This window comes from Uranotaenia lowii, chromosome 1 (genome assembly GCF_029784155.1).
Source record: "Uranotaenia lowii strain MFRU-FL chromosome 1, ASM2978415v1, whole genome shotgun sequence".
NCBI lineage: Eukaryota > Metazoa > Arthropoda > Insecta > Diptera > Culicidae > Uranotaenia > Uranotaenia lowii.
Genome location: NC_073691.1, coordinates 23,144,139 through 23,161,333, shown reverse-complemented (window position 1 = coordinate 23,161,333; position 17,195 = coordinate 23,144,139). Strand labels below are relative to the sequence as shown.

Genomic DNA, 17,195 nt, shown 5'->3' with positions numbered 1-17,195 from the left:
CAACCGGTTAATGTTGTTCCAGATTTGCCTACTAGAGGTTTCAGGATTGATACTTTCTACAAAATCTTCCCAGCTTTTTTGCTTAGCATCTTTGATGAGCTTTCTGCAAATGGAACGTGCTTCGTGGAACTGGACTAAAATTTCCTGTTTTCTGTCATCGTCTTCCTTAAGTTTTCTTAACGCTCGTAGGTGTTTTCGCCTGTTTTTGATGGCAGTGGCAACTTCTTGGTTCCACCAAGGAACTGATTTTGGGCCATCTTTTCCGCTGGATCTGGGAATGGATTTTTGTGCTGCTGATATTATGTGGTTGGAAAACTCAGTAACGCTTATTTCTTCGTCGGGATGAAGGTTTTCAGAAATCAATTCCTCATATAGCTGCCAGTTTGCATTATCGTAGATCCAATTTCTTTGTTTGATTGGTTCAGGCGAATTTTGTGCAAAGTTTATTAAGATCGGGAAGTGATCACTTCCACAACAATCTGATATGACCTTCCATCTTAACTTCGATGAAACGCAGGGGGAGCATAACGAGACATCAAGTGCTTGAGTTTTCCCGGTAGCTGGGTTGATTCGCGTGTGTGTTTCGGTATTCAGAACAATCATATCATGGTCTATAATAATATGCATTATTTCGCTTCCTCTTCTACGTGCTGCATATGAAGATGTTGAGATTCGGCTACCCCATGCTTGATGATGTGCATTGAGGTCACCCAAGAGTAGAAGAGGTTTAGGTAGTTCCTCAATCAATTCTCTAAGCTTAGTTGATGCGTTATCTTCATTCGGAGACAGATATACAGATACTATGGTTACAGCTAGTGGAATGTGGATCCGAGCGGCTACAGCTTGGATATTAGTTCGAATAACAAGACGTTCAAAAGGTGTACCGCATCTAACAGCTAGTCCAGCTCCTTGTCTGCCGTGTGTTGAGCATGAGCTAGTAAGCAATTCGTAGTTTCGGCCTAAGATGTTAGAATTCGTTTTGTTTGGGGATAGGTTTGTTTCTTGTAAGCACACCACGTGAGGTTGGTAGCTGGCGATGAGAACCTGGAGTTCATCCCGATGTGATCGCAGGCCGCTGATGTTCCATTGGATGGCCAGAGTATTGGACGACTTGTGTTGCAACTCTGTGATATCTGAGGACGAAGAAGCGACAGAGGGATTTGCGGATGGAATAGTGCAAAAAATACTTGCCTGAGGAGTGCTCAGGCTTCCAGTGCCAACACCTGCCATATCGTTACTATAATTCTCTTGTTCATTTTGGCCGGTAGTTGGCACTGGAACATGCCTGGTTGCTGGAATCCGCCTGATAGTGAAACTGGAACCTTCCATAGGATCGTATTGCTGGTTATCGAAGTTTTCCGTAGGGTAACATTCAGTAATCTTTGTTTGGATACTCTGTCTCGTCCCCTCGTCTGGCATAGATAATGAAAAAGCGACAGGAGGATTTGTGGTTGGAAAAGAATGGAGGGTACTTGCCTGAGGAGTGCTCAGGCTTCCAGTGCCAACACCTGCCATATCGTTACTATAATTCTCTTGTTCATTTTGGCTGGTAGTTGGCACTGGAACATGCCTGGTTGCTGGAATCCGCCTGTTTGGAAAAATGGAACCTTCCAGAAGATCGTGATGCTGGACCTCGAACCATTCCGTGGGATAACGTTCTGTAATCCTTGTTCCCGTCCACTTATTCCTTAATCTCGTCCGTTCGTCTGGTTTTGAAAACGAAGAAGCGACAGAAGGGGTTTCGAATGGAATCGTGCGAGAGATACTTGCCTGAGGGTTGCTCGGGCTTCCAGTGCCAACCCCTGCCATATCTTCATTATAATTTTCTTGTTCATTTTGGCTGGTAGTTGGCACTGGAAAATGCCTGGTTGCTGGAATCCGCCTAATATGGGTGTTGTAGATGTTGTTTATCGATGTTTGATTTGGAGTTGGTTCATTCATTTCTTCAAGCTCCAGTCCCGGTTGCTCGTCTGGTCTTGAGGATAAACGCAAGACTGCCGAGTGAGGACTTTTCATAATATCACGGGAGGAATCAACCTGCTGGTGAGAGAGGGGGTCCTGTGCCGAGGTGTTCTGTTTAACGTTATTTGAATTGGTACTTTGTGATGAAGAGACTACTGTGAGGTTGGTGGTTGAACTATCTTGAGATTTGTTAAGTTGAGAGGCCATTATTGTTCCATCGGAGACGGACCACAACTTAATGGGGGTCCGTTGGTTTTCCCTTTTTTGGCATTAAGTTTTGGAGGAGTAGTAGTTCTTTTTTTACTTAAATTTCGGTTATGTTGTGGATTAGCTTTTTGCTGGTATGATCTATTCGATGTATAGGATCCTTTTGAATCTATGCGGGATAATCTTGGTGATTGCTCAGTGGTTTTATCACTACCGGAAGGCTTCATAATCGAGTCAGTGGTTGGACTGATACTAAGTGCCCGTGGGGATGATGACCGTGTTTTGTTTGACGATTGCTTCGATCGGATCATATCGGTACTGACCATATTCGATTTTTGTGTGACCGTTTCTTGTAGTTTTCGTAGTTCGTTTTTGACTGCGGCCAATTCTTCCCGAAGGATTTGGATAGTGCGATCTTTTTCATCAACTTCTGTCGATAGACGTTGTTGTACGATGCTTTTAAACGTTGTATTCCTCATTGAATCCCTGAAGATGGTTCGGGCTTCCCCGAAGGATAAACCTTGGTCGACCTTCAGCTTGATTATTGCTGCTTCCTCTTTATATTTCGGACAATCTCTAGCCATAGGAAAGTGGTTGCCTTGGCAGTGTAAACAATATGGATCATTCTGGCACGTTTCATTTTCTTCAAGGGTGTGCATTTTAGAGCATTTCAAACAAACCGGGTTTTCAGTAGGGCATTTGTTTTTTCCATGTCCATATTCTGCACAGCGGAAGCAAATCATGGGCGATGGATAGTACGGGCGAATTTTCGATCTGATCATGCCAATAAATATGTATTCCGGGCGTTTGGAAGCTTGGAATGTCAAAATAAGAAGAGGTGTATTTTTCCTTTTTTCTCCGATTTTTTTAATTATCCTTCTCACTTTTGTAACCCCTTGAGATTTTAATTGCTCCAAAATAAAACTTTCATCCTCATCAATGGTGTCATGATCAAACAAAACACCTTCGACGAAACTAAGTGAGGGATGCGGTATGACTTCAACCTCGGTATCATCTAGTAGAGTTTTGATTCCCATTAGTTTTTCCGAGATGCTTTTAGAGGAAGTCCGAAAAACATATCTACTACCTTGCCCTTCTTTTGTAGTGTGTATTTTGGAAGCTTCGTGATACCCAACGGTCAATTGTATTGTTTGAGCGATCATGAAAGGTTTAGAAGGAAGTCGTTCTTCACCTTTCTTGTCTGGTTTAGGTTTGGCTCTCATTAGTAGGATCCGTGTCTCGCCTAGGTCATCTGGTCCTAGCATCCATCCAGGATATGACATACTATTACCCCCTCTCCTATCAGGAGGCTCTCGACACTGCTCCGCCATTACGACCGACAGCAACTTGTATGCAAGTTGTGGCGGTTATGTATAATCCACAATGATCGAAATAAAGTAACAAATCTTCGTCGTCCGGTATAATGTCACGAGTAAACTCCAGTTAGGTCGCGTACACAATATCTTATGAGTCACCCGGAGATCCTTGAAAAGGACTTTAACTGTTTCGTTCGCTTGCAAAAACCGTTTATTTAACACCTCACGTATCACGTGGTATATAAACAACAAACTTCATTTAATTAGACATGAAAAGTACATTTTTTGAGTGAAGCATATAGTTTAATATAAAAATAATAATAAATTTTGTATAATGAATGCTGATTTTTGTATTAATTTACTTACCTTTGTGCTTATTTTCAACTGAATCAATCCAAAAATAACAAAGAAAACCTAAAAAAATTAATCAATTTTTAAGCCGAATTTACGATACCTTGACGGCTTAACACAACCAAAGCTCGCTTATATATGATTATTCAACTATTTTTTATGAATATAAAGTTGAAAAAAATTGAAAACTGATAATTTTTCATTTATAAATTCACTTTTTAAAAAAGCTTGTTTTCTAATACCATTTGAAAGCACTGACTTCAATCACATAATACTCACCTTGAGAATACGTTTTAAAAAACAAAAAAAGCAAAAAAAGAATCTTGAATAGTTTTCCGAACTTTCCCTTTCACCAGTTTTTGTGAAAATTCTTCAGGTGTTTCAAAATTTTACGTTAAAAAATGTTGTTTCCATGCATCATTTGTTTACATTTTCCTTCACTCTGTTCAGCTGTCAAAATCCAGTGCGCCCGACCCCCATAGCGGATCAAAAGAATTTTCTATGTATTTAGTCAAAATAAAAAAAAAATTAAAAAAAAAACAAAAATACACTTTTCATGTTAAGAACGTTAATGAATTATGTGTTTTTCAGTGAATTTTTTTTAAGTTGGAGGTATTAAGTCAGATTGTTTATTGGGCCCAACAATTTAAAGATGAAGAAATAATTTATTTATATTTTTAAATTGCGACCCAGAGATGGGTCTTGACTCAAACATTCAGTCAGCGAAACTTTTTTTTTTTTGTAGAGAAATGAATCCAACTTAAATGAAATTTCAGGGACTAGATAAGAGAAAATCGATGTTGAAAAACATGCGAAAAAAATTCGCCTTGTCTCCCGATGAGACTTGAACCCACATCTTGCGCCTCTCCGGGGCCCATGTATTAACATTCTACTACAGGAGACCAACCTGGCGTATGAATATTATACTGGTTGAGTGTCGATGTCTATCGGAATGAAGGGAATAGTTCTCCCATGTGATCATAATCATTTTTCTTGGTCTATTTCTATTCCCATCATTTCATCTTACGGTAGTTGGAATCAAGTTTGGACATTTTTAGGCACGGCATGTCCAAACTTGATTCCAACTACCGTAAGATGAAACGATGGGAATAGAAATAGACCAAGAAAAATGATTATGATCACATGGGAGAACTATTCCCTTCATTCCGATAGACATCGACACTCAACCAGTATAATATTCATACGCCAGGTTGGTCTCCTGTAGTAGAATGTTAATACATGGGCCCCGGAGAGGCGCAAGATGTGGGTTCAAGTCTCACCGGGAGACAAGGCGAATTTTTTTTCGCATGTTTTTCAACATCGATTTTCTCTTATCTAGTCCCTGAAATTTCATCTAAGTTGGATTCATTTCTCTACAAAAAAAAAATAATTTATTTATTTTTTGTAAATGTTGAACGTTTTCACTTGCTCTAGTGTACCTTCTTAGCTGATAATTCTTCAAGAAAATGCATTTCCTCACTTTTTATTATGGAAAGTGGTTTATTTTTTTGAACTTTCACTATTGCAAGCAAAAAATCAAAACATTCAGTGCATTCGGCCTTTTAATACATAAACTATATAATCTATTTTAAAGGACAGGCTCTTGTTCAGTTCATGTGTCTGTTCATTTTCATCGGATTGTATTATTGATATGAATCAAAAATAACCTAAGGCGTATTGGATTATACAACTGTATGTACATCTTCCAACTTCCCTTTTTTTTTCAAACGTCCGCAATGAGTCATACCATTATTTCATATCTATCGGTAATAAATTCATATTTTTAAAACAACAATTTCTGCTATAATTAACACGAAATCAAAATATTTAAACCATTTAAAAGCGTTTAAATGGTTTTGATTCGATCGCAAAATATCTATCTGGGTCACATCTAGGTCTCATTCATTAATATGTACAGTACAAATGAGCTGAGAATCAAAAAGAAAAAAAACACGCCTTTTCGCACGCTTTACGAACTCTACAATCCCATCTGGATATGCTGAAGATTCAATGAGACGAGCGACAACTTCGATTTTAACCCTTTCCTTCCCATGGTAGCACAGGTGATCCACAACTTTGCACAGCTCGCATTTAAACTGGGCGCTTTGGATCAACACCATTTTTTCACTGAATGTGTAGATATGAGTGAAGAAACATTGCACGAAATTTGAAGAAAATCGGTTCGCTAGGTTTTGCTTGACAGATCAAAAGCTGCAAAAAAGTCGAATTTTTTTCGAATTTAAATCAAGTCGTCATTTGTTGTTCAATAACTTGACAAGTTTTTATAATTTCTTTCAAATAAAAATACTGACGTGCAGAAGGTTGCTTATGCAAGCAGAATCAAATGATGGTTTACTTAGATTTCAACTAAAACATATAAATTTTTGAGTAAGTAAAGTGGATCACTGGTGATACACTGGGAACAAAACGTACTTTTGTTCTTGTGAAGCTTCTTATCAGTACTCATGAAAATCATTTCGTCAACAAAAAAATCGCTTCAGGATTGTTGTTTCATTTGCTTAAATGACCACATGTCTCGAAATATATGTAAAAATTCGTGATTTTCTCGAAAAACGGCATGTTTTGTTTTCCTTGCGCAAAGTGTCATGGCGGCCATTGTTCAAGGCAAAAATGAAAATTTCAAATATTCCAATAAATAGACTTTCGAGGGATGCGAATACCAAAGAAGTTTTTTATCTATTAGGATCGTTTTAGTTTGTGATCAATGAAGTGATGAAATTCCACGTTTTTTTGCAATTATTTCCTGTTTTTCATTTGCACCCTATGTGTTGTTATCTTCCCAATGGAGCACATATGATCCACCTCAAAAACCAAATTTATCAAATGGATCATTAAAGTAGGCCTCAATTATGCATCTTTTGTTCTAGAACATTAGCTGTAAATGAATATTTCTATTTTTAAAACGTGAAAAACCTCGTGGGAAGGAAAGGGTTAACGTGTCGAAATTAACCTTTTAAAGAATAATCCTTAGTTTGTAATAGTCTGTGCATAATTTAGTATTTTGAAGGCTTAAACAAATAAAAAAGAAAAAAAATGTAAAAGTTGTACTAATGTGGACTCAAACATGAACCCTGCGGGAGGCCCATGAGGTACTCCTTTTCACGGATACTACACATCCGAACTGTTCAAACCGTTTAAACCGTCCGAACCGTTCGAACTGTCCGAATCGTTCGAACCATCCGAAACGTTCGAACTGTTCAACCAGTCCGAACTGTCCGAATCGTTCAAACTGTCCGAACCGTTGAAATCGTCTGAATGGTTCAAACTGAAACGCGAAGTAGTAAGGATGAGGTTAATGATTGATACGTTCCGAGATCCGGATACGGATCCGAGATCGACGGATCGACGGCGACGAGCTGGAGTTAGTCGATGTTTTTGTCTATCTCGGCTCACCGGTGAAGGCAGACAACGACACCAGCCCTTCTATGGACTCCACAAGCAACTGCGGTCGAGAAAACTGAGCCCTCGCACAAAGTGTAACCACTACCTGACGCTCATTAGACAAGACCTGGATATTGCCCGAGGAGGACTTCCTACGCACACTCGGAGCATTCGAGCGTTGTTATTTTTTCAATCGATTGCTAACCGTTTCAGGTTGCAGGATCAGAAGCCAACTGGAAGGTCGTCGGGCCGGGAAGCCTGGAGAAGGTCGACAAGCCAGGAAAAACGGAAGGTCGTCGGTCAGGTGCCAAGAGAGCCATTGCGAGTTGACCGGAATCCATTGGAAGGTCGGCGAGCCGGGAGTCAGAGGAAGGTGGTCGTGCCATAGGCGAGGCGTCGGGCCTAAAGAAGAGCGTCGAGCTGGAACCAAACAAGGTCTTCGAACCGGTACCAATAAAGGTCGTTGGGCTGGAACTACAAATGCGGTCGTCGGGCCAGAACCACTGCACTGGTAGGTCGTCTAACCAGAAGCCATGGAAGGTTGGCGGGCCGGCATCATGGAAGGTCGTCAAGTCAGGCACCAGATGATGGTCGTCGGACCAGGAGCCAGTGGAGAACTAGCGAGCGGATTCCACGGAAGGTCGTCAAGCAGGGGCCATGGAAGGTCGTCGGACCCGAAAGCCAAGTGGAGGTCGTCGGACTGGAACCACTGGGAGGCGTCAGACCTCAGGAAAGCCACCAATGCGTAGAAAAGGCTTCAAGCCGCAGGAAGAGCGTCGAGGCAAGAGCATGCATGGCCATCGGGCCAGAGCTATTGGGTAGCCGTCGGACCGGAAGCCAAGTGGAGTGTCGAGCTGGAAACAAAGGAAAGGCAGTCGGATCAAGGATCCTGGAAGGTCGTCGGACCAGGAGCCAATTGGAAGGTCGTCGAGCCAGATACGTACGTGCGTTGAAGAGGAGCAGCTCATCTTCAGGAGGAGTCGCCGAAGGCAGTAAGGAGACTGCGAATGTGTATGTTGAGGAGGAGTGTTGAGATTTGTTTAATCGTAGCAATCGATGGGACAAATAACAACATACACATAATTAATAAACAATTAGTAAAGTAACCATGGGAATGGTTTTTGTAAAAAAGACAGTTAGATGAAGGGCAATAAAGCATTCCAAGTTCTACCACCAAGTCTCTCCTTTCCACTGTCCAAAGTGCTGCCACAACAGTGGAACCATCTTTGGCGGCCTGCAGGAGAATGGAGTGTTGAACCACGAGCTCGCGAGACTCTACGGCAAACCCAGTATCCAGAAGGTGGCAAAGGCTGGACGGATACACTGGGCAGGACATGTTGCGAGAATGCCGGACTATTGTCCTGCAAAACCGGTGTTCGCTGCGAATCCGTTAGGCACCAGACGAGTAGGGGCGCAACGAGCGAGGTGGTTAGACCAAGTGCCCGAGAAATTGAAGACTGTTGCCATAGACCGAGTGAATTTAAGGAATGTTCATCAAGTTATGTAGCGAGACGGAAAGCCATGTGAACAGAAAAAAAAATTGGTAGAATTGAAAAGCATGTGCATTCTTGTGAGTTATATAGAAAAATGATTCTTTCAATATGGAATACTTAGAAATGCCAGAATCTTTTACGATTTTTCGGAGCACAAATTTAATTTTTTTTTATTTCTATACTAGGCGAACTAAAAGGATAGTTTCGGATACAACTGAACACAAACACTCGACCGATATTTTTTTTCATAATTTTTAAGCTGTTTATTCTTGAAATGTTTCTCCTTTTCAGTGTAGTGTTGTTGTTGTTGATTTGTTTTTTTTTGTTAATGCATGTGAGTTGTTTTTGTGTTTCATTTCATTTGTTGTATGCAATATTTACAATGGAGTTGTCTCAACTCCCGATTAATTGTCACGTGTTCTTCATCTTAACGTACGTACATAATAAGTATGTAACTAACTTACCTAACGATTCAAATACAATTTACAAATACAAACTGCAGATTACATACGCTGCTGCTTCATGGGATAGATTGGTTTGGTATAGCACAAAGTTTGTTCGTTTTTTGTGTGTTATGATCTTTTTTTCTCTTTATTGTGAGTGTTTGTTTCGGTATCTACCAAATAATCTTTACTTGAAAGTGTTAATTTTATTATGCTTTTTAATGTGATCCATATTTTAAATTTATAATAGAAAAATCGAGCGCGTTTGCCATTTGTGTACCTACGTGAAAATGATGTTGACACTCGTTTATAGATTTGACGAGTAGGTGCGACTGAGAGAAAACATTAACCTAAATGTTCTGAACTTTAATTGTAATTTACTGTTCCAGGTTATGTGTTTATTGTGTCGATAAGTATTTTTCCTCTCTTTTGTAATACAGTGAAAGTCTCTAAGTATAGATTTCCTATCCATTTCAGTTTACAAAAGGACATATTCATAAAAAAACGGATCATAATGTCACTTCTAAATATAGGATTGTTTTTTTCTGTTGTGTTTCTATTTTTTTTTTCAATAAATCCATGTCTGTTGGGCGTTTACAACTCGTTTTTCAGTCAGCGGTGATTAAATATCACGGTTTCATAATTTAAATATATATTGACTTATTTTAATATACATATTTCCTCAAAAAAAAAACTAGTAGTCACTCACATACACACGAACAAACACTCAAGTTGAACTAACATTTTTAGAGTAGGTAGTTAAAAAAAAGCGCGAACAAACAAATCGGAACCACATTTGATTCTCTCTCGAATTAATTATTTTGTTTGTCAAATTCCAAACAGTCAAAAGAACCGAAGAAACAGGTCGAGATTCTCACCTTATGTCTAAACGCAAACGACAGTTTTTACCTACTAGACGACAACAGAGAAAAACTTCTAAGGGGAAAACTTCTTTATAAAAAAAAACTTAGATATGGCAACACACTGAATGAAATTCGCATTCATTTAAGCTAATTTTTCCACGTGATTTTTTTTCCTGTGCCCCAATCAAACCATTTATTTTGTCCGAAATATGCCGGAAAAAAAGGACAAATTATTGTGGTGTTTCTTCTATCTTTTTTCCACAATAAGGTGAGGTAAGATTTGCGTTTTGTAAAACGGTCAGTTTTCTACTTTGTTTGCTGTATTCGAGAAAACGTAATTGGAGGTTATGATTTGTTTGTTCTGGTGAGTCAGTTGGACGTAATTTTATCGGAAATTTGTTTTTTCTTTGTTGATTTAATACTTTTTTTTATCTGCGACTTACGGAAAATTTGATAGAAATTATTTTCAAAGGTAGTTAAAAAAAAAGAGCTGTTGAGCGCTTTCCACTTTGCAAATTTAGTGCGCCCTGCGCTGATAGAGAAAAAAAAATTTCTTCTCCTTGTCGTTTTGTTAAGTTAAGTTCGGTTTGGATTCAACAAAAACTATCTAACAGAAAAAAAACAATTCCGCTGTTTTTTTTCCGAAATTTGTTTTTTTAATAATTTATCGTAAAGGTATAAATTAGTATTTGGTATTGTGTTATCCGATCGCGGTAGCATTTCGTTTTACTTTTTTTTATATATATATTAGGTATATATGAGTAGAATTTACCTTGTGATAGTAATTATTTTTAGAGAAAAACGTCTTCTGTTTATTACTGCCGAGTTAAGAGTGTCATATTTCTCTGTGTTTATAAAATTTCAAAAGATTTGATCGAAATATAATCAAAATTTGCAAGTCGAGAAATTCAATTTTGAGAAATTAGGAATATTTGATTGTTATTGAAAACTGACTCGCTGTTTATTCACCTATGTCAATTTCAATTTTGAAAACAACTTTTTAAACGCATAAACTAAAATTTGTTATCTTTATTCTTTATTCTTGAAATTTGAGTCCCCTTTATAAATACTCGGTTCTCAATCCTCGATTAGATTTTTGAACATACTTCGATAATTATTTCGCAAATCTAAATTATTTTTTCGCAATTTTTGATTACGATTCTCTTTTGAGCAGTCTCAATTTTTATTTATTTGATTTCTCATCTTGAATCTTGATTCTCAATTCACAATTATGGATTGTCGATTCCAATTTCCAATTCTAGGATATGAACTTTCGATTTTTGATTGCAGATTTACGATTTCAATTTTCGATCCATACATTTCGGTTCGCTATTCTCGATTTTCGGATTTCGATACTTGATTTTAAATTCAGGGTTCTTGATGCTCCATCCTCGATTCACAATTTCTGATTCTCTATTTAGAACTCACAGTTCTAGTTTCTCGATTCTCGGCTTTTGATTTGCAATTCTCGATGTTTGAATCCTCGAATATTAATTCTAAATTCCTATTCCCGATTATTAATTCCGGATTCTCAATTCTTGACTTTCGATTATCGATTCTTGATTCTAGATTTTAATTTTTCGGATTTTGATTCTAATTCCCGATTCTCAGTCCTGAACTCCCGATTCTCGACTCTCGAATCCTGATTTTGAATTCTCGATTTTCGATTCTCGACATTCTTGTCTCGTTTCACGACTTTCTATTTCCAAGCCTCGATTTTTGATTCTTGATTCTCGTATTCTCAATTCTCAATTGTTGATTCTCGACTTCTGATTCTCAAATTTTGATTCACGATTATTTATTCTCGATATTCGATACTTGATTCTTGATTTTCGATTTTAGATTCTTAATTCTCGATTCCCGACAGCCGTTTTTCGATTCTCGACTCTCGATTATTGATCCTCGTTTCTTGTTTCTTGACTCTCGATTCTTGATTCTTCATTCTTGGTTCATCATTCTCTATTCTCTATCCACGATTCTCGATTTTCGAATCTCAATTCTTGATTCCCGATACTCGTTGCTCGATTTTTAATTCTCGGCACTCGATTTACGTTTCACGATTCTTGATTCCACATTTCCGATTTTCGATTCTCGGCCCTCAATTCTCGATTCTCTACTCTCGATTGTCGATGTCTAGTCCCCGATTAACAGTACTGGACCTCCGATTTAAGATTCACAAATTTTGATTCTCAATTCTTCATTCTTGATTCTCAATTTTCCAATTTCGATTTCCGATTCTCGACTCTCGATTCTGAGTTCTCGAGTTTTTATTCTCGATTTTTGATTCTCGATTTTTGATTCTAGATTTTTTATCTCAAGTTTCCGATTATGAATTCTAGACTCTGGATTCTCAAATTTTGATTCCCGATTCTTGATTGTCAAGACTCAGCTCTTGATTCTTGGTTCCCCTTATTCTTGATTCTCGACATTTCAGATTCTTGATTCTTGAATTTCGATTCTACATTAAAAAATACGTGATTCATGATTCTCAATTTCCGATTTTCGGTAATCGATTTCCACGTGCACTATTCTGGAATCTTGATTCGCGATTCCTCAATGTCGATGCTCGATTCTCAAAGATCCACTCTCGATTCTCGATTCCAGATTATTGTTCTTTAGTGAAATTTATTCTCAATTACTGACACTCAATTGTTGATTTCTAATCAGCGATATTCAATTCTCGACTCTCTATTTTTGATCTCGATATTTTCAATCTTGTTTCTCGACATTCAACAATTCACGGTTTTCGATTCTCGATTTTTGATTCAATTTAGAAAACTCATTTCTTGATTGTTCCTGCTTATTGAATCTGGAGTTGGAAATTTTTTTTAATTGATCCAAATTTTCTCATTTTTTTCACTATCAAAACTAAAAAAAAGTCAGTTTATGATATTGCTATGATTTTTGAGCAAATTTTCTCAATAAAATGTAGATATTTTCACTCCTCTATCATCAAGTTTGTTAGTTTCAAATTTTGACTCTTTATTATTGACATTTTACAACAAAATTCGGGAACCCTTGATAGAAAAAGGATATATGTGAATTTGTATGTATAAATAAAATTTAAAAAGAGCTAGAAATTATGTTGGAATTCATAAAAATGGCATAAATAATAGACAGGTAGAGTAATTGAGCTTCCGATTGCGGAAATAGTACAAACTTCTTCATTTCCAATCAATGCATTCAAAACATTCTCAATCGTCACTTTAAAACGCTTCTTCAAATAGATAAACTTTCCCCGGGCATTTACGCACAACCACAGTCGTTCGGAAAACGGCAGATAATAAACGTCGAAATATAAATTAAATTAACCGAAAAATATGACCAATAGCAAATAAAAACAAGAAATAAAAACTAATAATATGCTAACCTTCTAAAAACAACAGCCGCTGCCACTTTTGGCTCCGCCGGCATTCGTTCCGACCAGGGTTCCGGATCCCGTTGCTCGGGACCACCGTCTTCGTCCTCCTGCTGCCCCACGGTGGCCCCTCCGATAGCCTCCGATGAAAACCCTCCGAAGGCGGGCCACCACCGACGCCAATCAGGATATCACACAGCTGTTCCGCATCGAACTGTTGCCGCTGCTGACGCTTCCGCCGAGCCCAATCCCGCCGGCCGAACTCCTCGGTAACCGCAGGTGGCCGGTGGGTGTTTTGCACTTGAGGTTTTTGGCATTGGAAGCGGGTGCCGTGTTGTGGTGCAGATTCGTCATGTTCAGACACTGTGACGAAGTCAGGGCGTAAGATTTAAGGTAGGATTTAACTGAAGGTGGTAGTGGCAGGGTATCGATGGCATATACCGAAGTTCTCCGCACTATTGTCCGGCAGCAAAGTTCCTGCAGCGAGAGCACCTTGTTCGAGCGCCAGATCCGCTCCATCCCGTTTCGGTGCAGAGCCATCCGAGCCAGCTCACAGAACGACTCCCGGATGTTGAAATCACACAGCGGAGAAATCTCGAAACATGCCATCTTGTTCCGGGAGGCGTACAGTTCGGCCTGTTTCGCCGCAACCTGCCGTTTGAACGCCAAATGCAACCGATTGCCGACGAGCACTTTCGGAACGCCGGGAGCATGTTCTTCCACTTCCTTCAGCCATCGACTCAGACCATCGAAGCTCCACTTGTTGGTGATGTCGTACACCAGAATGATGCCCTGGGCGCCCCTCGAGTACGATCGGATTATTGTACAAAACCGGCCTTGGCCGGATGTGTCCCACACTTGAAGCTTCACCCGTTTGCCGTCCAATAGGATGGTTGTCGTTTTGTAACCGGCTGAAACGAATTTATTGAAATCCAATGGAAAATTCTTTGAGACGACTAGTTTTGCTTACCACCACTTCCGCTGCAGAAGGGGCTCTCCGAGGAGGCGTCCTCCAGTCCGGAGAGAATCTCGTGCTTCCCGACGTCACTGTCGCCCACCAGCAGAACCTTTAACAGATAGTCGTATTCCTTTGCCATCGTTCGTTTGGGAGGTGCAATTTTGTCGATTTAAATGGGAAACTGGAAAAGATTGAAGATTGGGTATTAGATGGATTCATTTGAAAATAAAAATGGTCTTAAACTTACAATTCTTATTTCGGTCACCGGTTGACCGGTTCTATCCATTAAGCTTGAGCTCGGTCCGAATGTTATTCTCTCTGGGGGTGTCTAGAAAAATGGAGGAATAAAGATAAATTTTCATGTTAAATTTCTAAAAATGTTTGCTTAAAGAATTTGACTTTGTAAGATTAACTGTATTTATTTTTTAAATTTTGTGAATACTGAAACTTGTGAGGTAAACCTTAAAAAAGAGAGTTTGCCACTACGAGTCATAATTTCTATCGTTGCATAGGGCAATACTCTTTGTCCGCTTATTTTTATTTTGTATGCTAACAGCAGCGAGGATGGTCTATGATCGGAAAAGGCGAAAGTCGGAGTTGAGCAGACATGATTCGGCTCAGCCAAAGCTAACGGTATGATGAGCCTATTGACAGATAGAACAGATAAGCTCAAACGTTGTTGTTTTTTCACGGATGTGGACTTTCGGAGACAATTAATGCGAACGATTTAGCTGGGCAAGACGAACATATATATTACAAACGAACGAGTAAAAATGTATAACGCGACGGTTCGGATCAAATTAGAAACTTTATTGCTAGGTACGGGACGACACAGCACAGAACAAAAAGATGCGTGTGATCTGCTGGCCGTTTATTGCAATTCTAATTGTAGGTACTCTGCTGTGCCAGCAGAGTACTTGCTATTGTGCGGCGCATGGGTCACTTTCGAGTGGCGCTAAATTCAACTCGGCTTTTGGAGAATGCGAGATAGAAAGGTTGATTGATGGTTTTGATTTTTAGTAGGGATTACAATATAACCGGATTTTCAGACAAACATACCGGCCACCTTGCAATACTACCTATACTAACTAATCCTAACCTTTGGTAACCTAATCTAACCCATGCGATAACTGATAATACTAATTCTAACTAAACTAACAATGTACTGGTAACGAAGACTACACACAAAATTTCCGAGGCCGAAAATTAGCAAAATTTTGCTCAAATTTGACCAGCTAAAATCTTAGCAATCAATTTAGCAATTTATTTTTACTAAAATTTTAGCAAAATAACAAAATGTGTCCTGACTGAATGTTTACTAATTTTCAAGCAAACAAAAACCTTTATTTGCTAAAATTTTAGCAAAATTTATTTTTCTAACGTTTGCTCGAATTTGAGTGAAATCCAAAATTAAATTATTTTTAATGAAGGGTTTTCATTTTCAAAAAATTAAAAAGTGAGATTTGATTTTTTTTAATCTTCTTTTTTATTATCGTTCGCATCACTCTGCGGGTTTCCAAAAGTGTATTCCATCATCGCGGTTATTAAATCTTCACCACTGAAATCTGAAAAACAGAAATAATTAAGTTTAGTGCATTTCATCATTAGAAGAATAGAAATAAAACTATAATAGCTAGACAGTCTATTTTTTTGTTACCTGATAGTAAAAACACTGACCACCAAACAGGTCAACAACACACACAACCCGGCGGAACCACTACTGCTACTTCCGGGTTCGGTTTTGCGCTTCACCATTTCTCCTCCTTTCTCGGTATCGCGTACCGGTATGTGCAGCGTTAGGATTCCGCTATTTTTCCACTAGTTACCGAACCGGTAACCGTTCCGCTTGAGGAAGAATGGCTACTTCTGCAGCATTCCCTCCCACGAGATGCTGTTGATCCTGGAAAAGTTCGGAAACCTGATTAGTCGATGCCGATTTGAGGATCTGCATGAATTGAAGGTATCGGAAGCTTTCTAAATTTTCTCTATTTTTCCTTTTAATTGCATCTACCAGTATTGTATGTACTACCAGTACTACTTACCTAATCCAAATTCTAACCAAACGACGAAAAACTGAGGAGCAGAACAAAAATGTTTTACCCGCGCGCGGTGCAAAATGAAAACAAGAATAATCTAACAGGTTCCCGCCTGTGTCGCCTTTCTAAAATTTGAGCACTTAAAGAACGCGGTTTGGGCACAGGCTAAAAGTTTGAGTCCATGCTACTATAAATGCTAAAATTAGTAGTAAATTAGTTAATTTTACTCAAATTGAGCAAAAGTCACGACAATTTGGGAAAGTGCTAACTCGACAGTAAAAAAAAATTTTTGCTAATGGAAAGTAACAGCTCATTTTTGCTAAGTGGAGCCTCGAAAGTTTTGTGTGTACACACAAAATTTTCGAGGCCGGAAATTAGCAAAATTTTGCTCAAATTTGACCAGCTAAAATCTTAGCAATCAATTTAGCAATTTTTTCGAACTAAAATTTTAGCAAACGAGAGAAAAATTTAGCCGCCGCAATTTTTACTCACTTTTCTAGCAAAAACCGGAGGAAAAGATCGCACCGAACCTGAAATTGCAATATTTATTGTTTTTCTTTGCAATTCCAGAGAGAATGTTCGATTATTGAATAGATTGCAAAAATAAGTTCACTTTCAATTGATTTTTCTCTTTATTTCGACACTACATTTAACACTTTTCCTAAAATGGAACTTATTTAGTTCCGATCCTGGGAACGCGAAATGGCGATCGGCACCGGGATTGTGCCGAACGCACCGTATTGAAATTCCAGCTGTGGTCCCTTTTGATTTTCGGACTGTTGCAACAAAAACCCGGAGCCCCGCCG

The 17,195-nt window shown here is 38.8% G+C and overlaps 2 protein-coding genes and 1 long non-coding RNA gene across 3 annotated transcripts; all 3 read right to left on the bottom strand.

Annotated features, from left to right (window-relative positions):
- Positions 1 to 2,168: 2,168 nt before the first annotated feature.
- LOC129758460 (uncharacterized) lies at positions 2,169 to 3,500 on the bottom strand. The gene is made up of 2 exons (XM_055755965.1): positions 3,301 to 3,500; positions 2,169 to 2,943 (listed from the first exon to the last, which is right to left on the bottom strand). The coding sequence occupies exons 1-2, from the start codon at positions 3,498 to 3,500 to the stop codon at positions 2,169 to 2,171; spliced, it is 975 nt and encodes a 324-aa protein (XP_055611940.1).
- A 5,527-nt stretch (positions 3,501 to 9,027) lies between these two features.
- LOC129738448 (ras-related protein Rab-40C) lies at positions 9,028 to 14,728 on the bottom strand. The gene is made up of 3 exons (XM_055729655.1): positions 14,601 to 14,728; positions 14,366 to 14,534; positions 9,028 to 14,306 (listed from the first exon to the last, which is right to left on the bottom strand). Exons 2-3 carry the CDS (start codon positions 14,490 to 14,492, stop codon positions 13,579 to 13,581), a joined length of 855 nt encoding a protein of 284 aa, XP_055585630.1. The 5' UTR covers positions 14,493 to 14,534; positions 14,601 to 14,728; the 3' UTR covers positions 9,028 to 13,578.
- A 990-nt stretch (positions 14,729 to 15,718) lies between these two features.
- On the bottom strand, positions 15,719 to 16,736 carry LOC129740073 (uncharacterized). The gene is made up of 3 exons (XR_008736089.1): positions 16,396 to 16,736; positions 16,011 to 16,253; positions 15,719 to 15,918 (listed from the first exon to the last, which is right to left on the bottom strand). It is a non-coding gene; the product is annotated as an uncharacterized LOC129740073 (long non-coding RNA).
- Positions 16,737 to 17,195: the final 459 nt, after the last annotated feature.

Bases quoted from the DNA above. Each gene is read 5' to 3' on its own strand.
- LOC129758460 (XM_055755965.1), bottom strand. From the start codon at position 3,500: ATGGCGGAGCAGTGTCGAGAGCCTCCTGATAGGAGAGGGGGTAATAGT. The intron at 2,944-3,300 runs GTATCACGAAGC...TGGCATGATCAG, and splicing joins ACAATACAATTGACCGTTGG to ATCGAAAATTCGCCCGTACT.
- LOC129738448 (XM_055729655.1), bottom strand. From the start codon at position 14,492: ATGGCAAAGGAATACGACTATCTGTTAAAGGTTCTGCTGGTGGGCGAC. The intron at 14,307-14,365 runs GTAAGCAAAACT...AATTCGTTTCAG, and splicing joins CTTCTGCAGCGGAAGTGGTG to CCGGTTACAAAACGACAACC.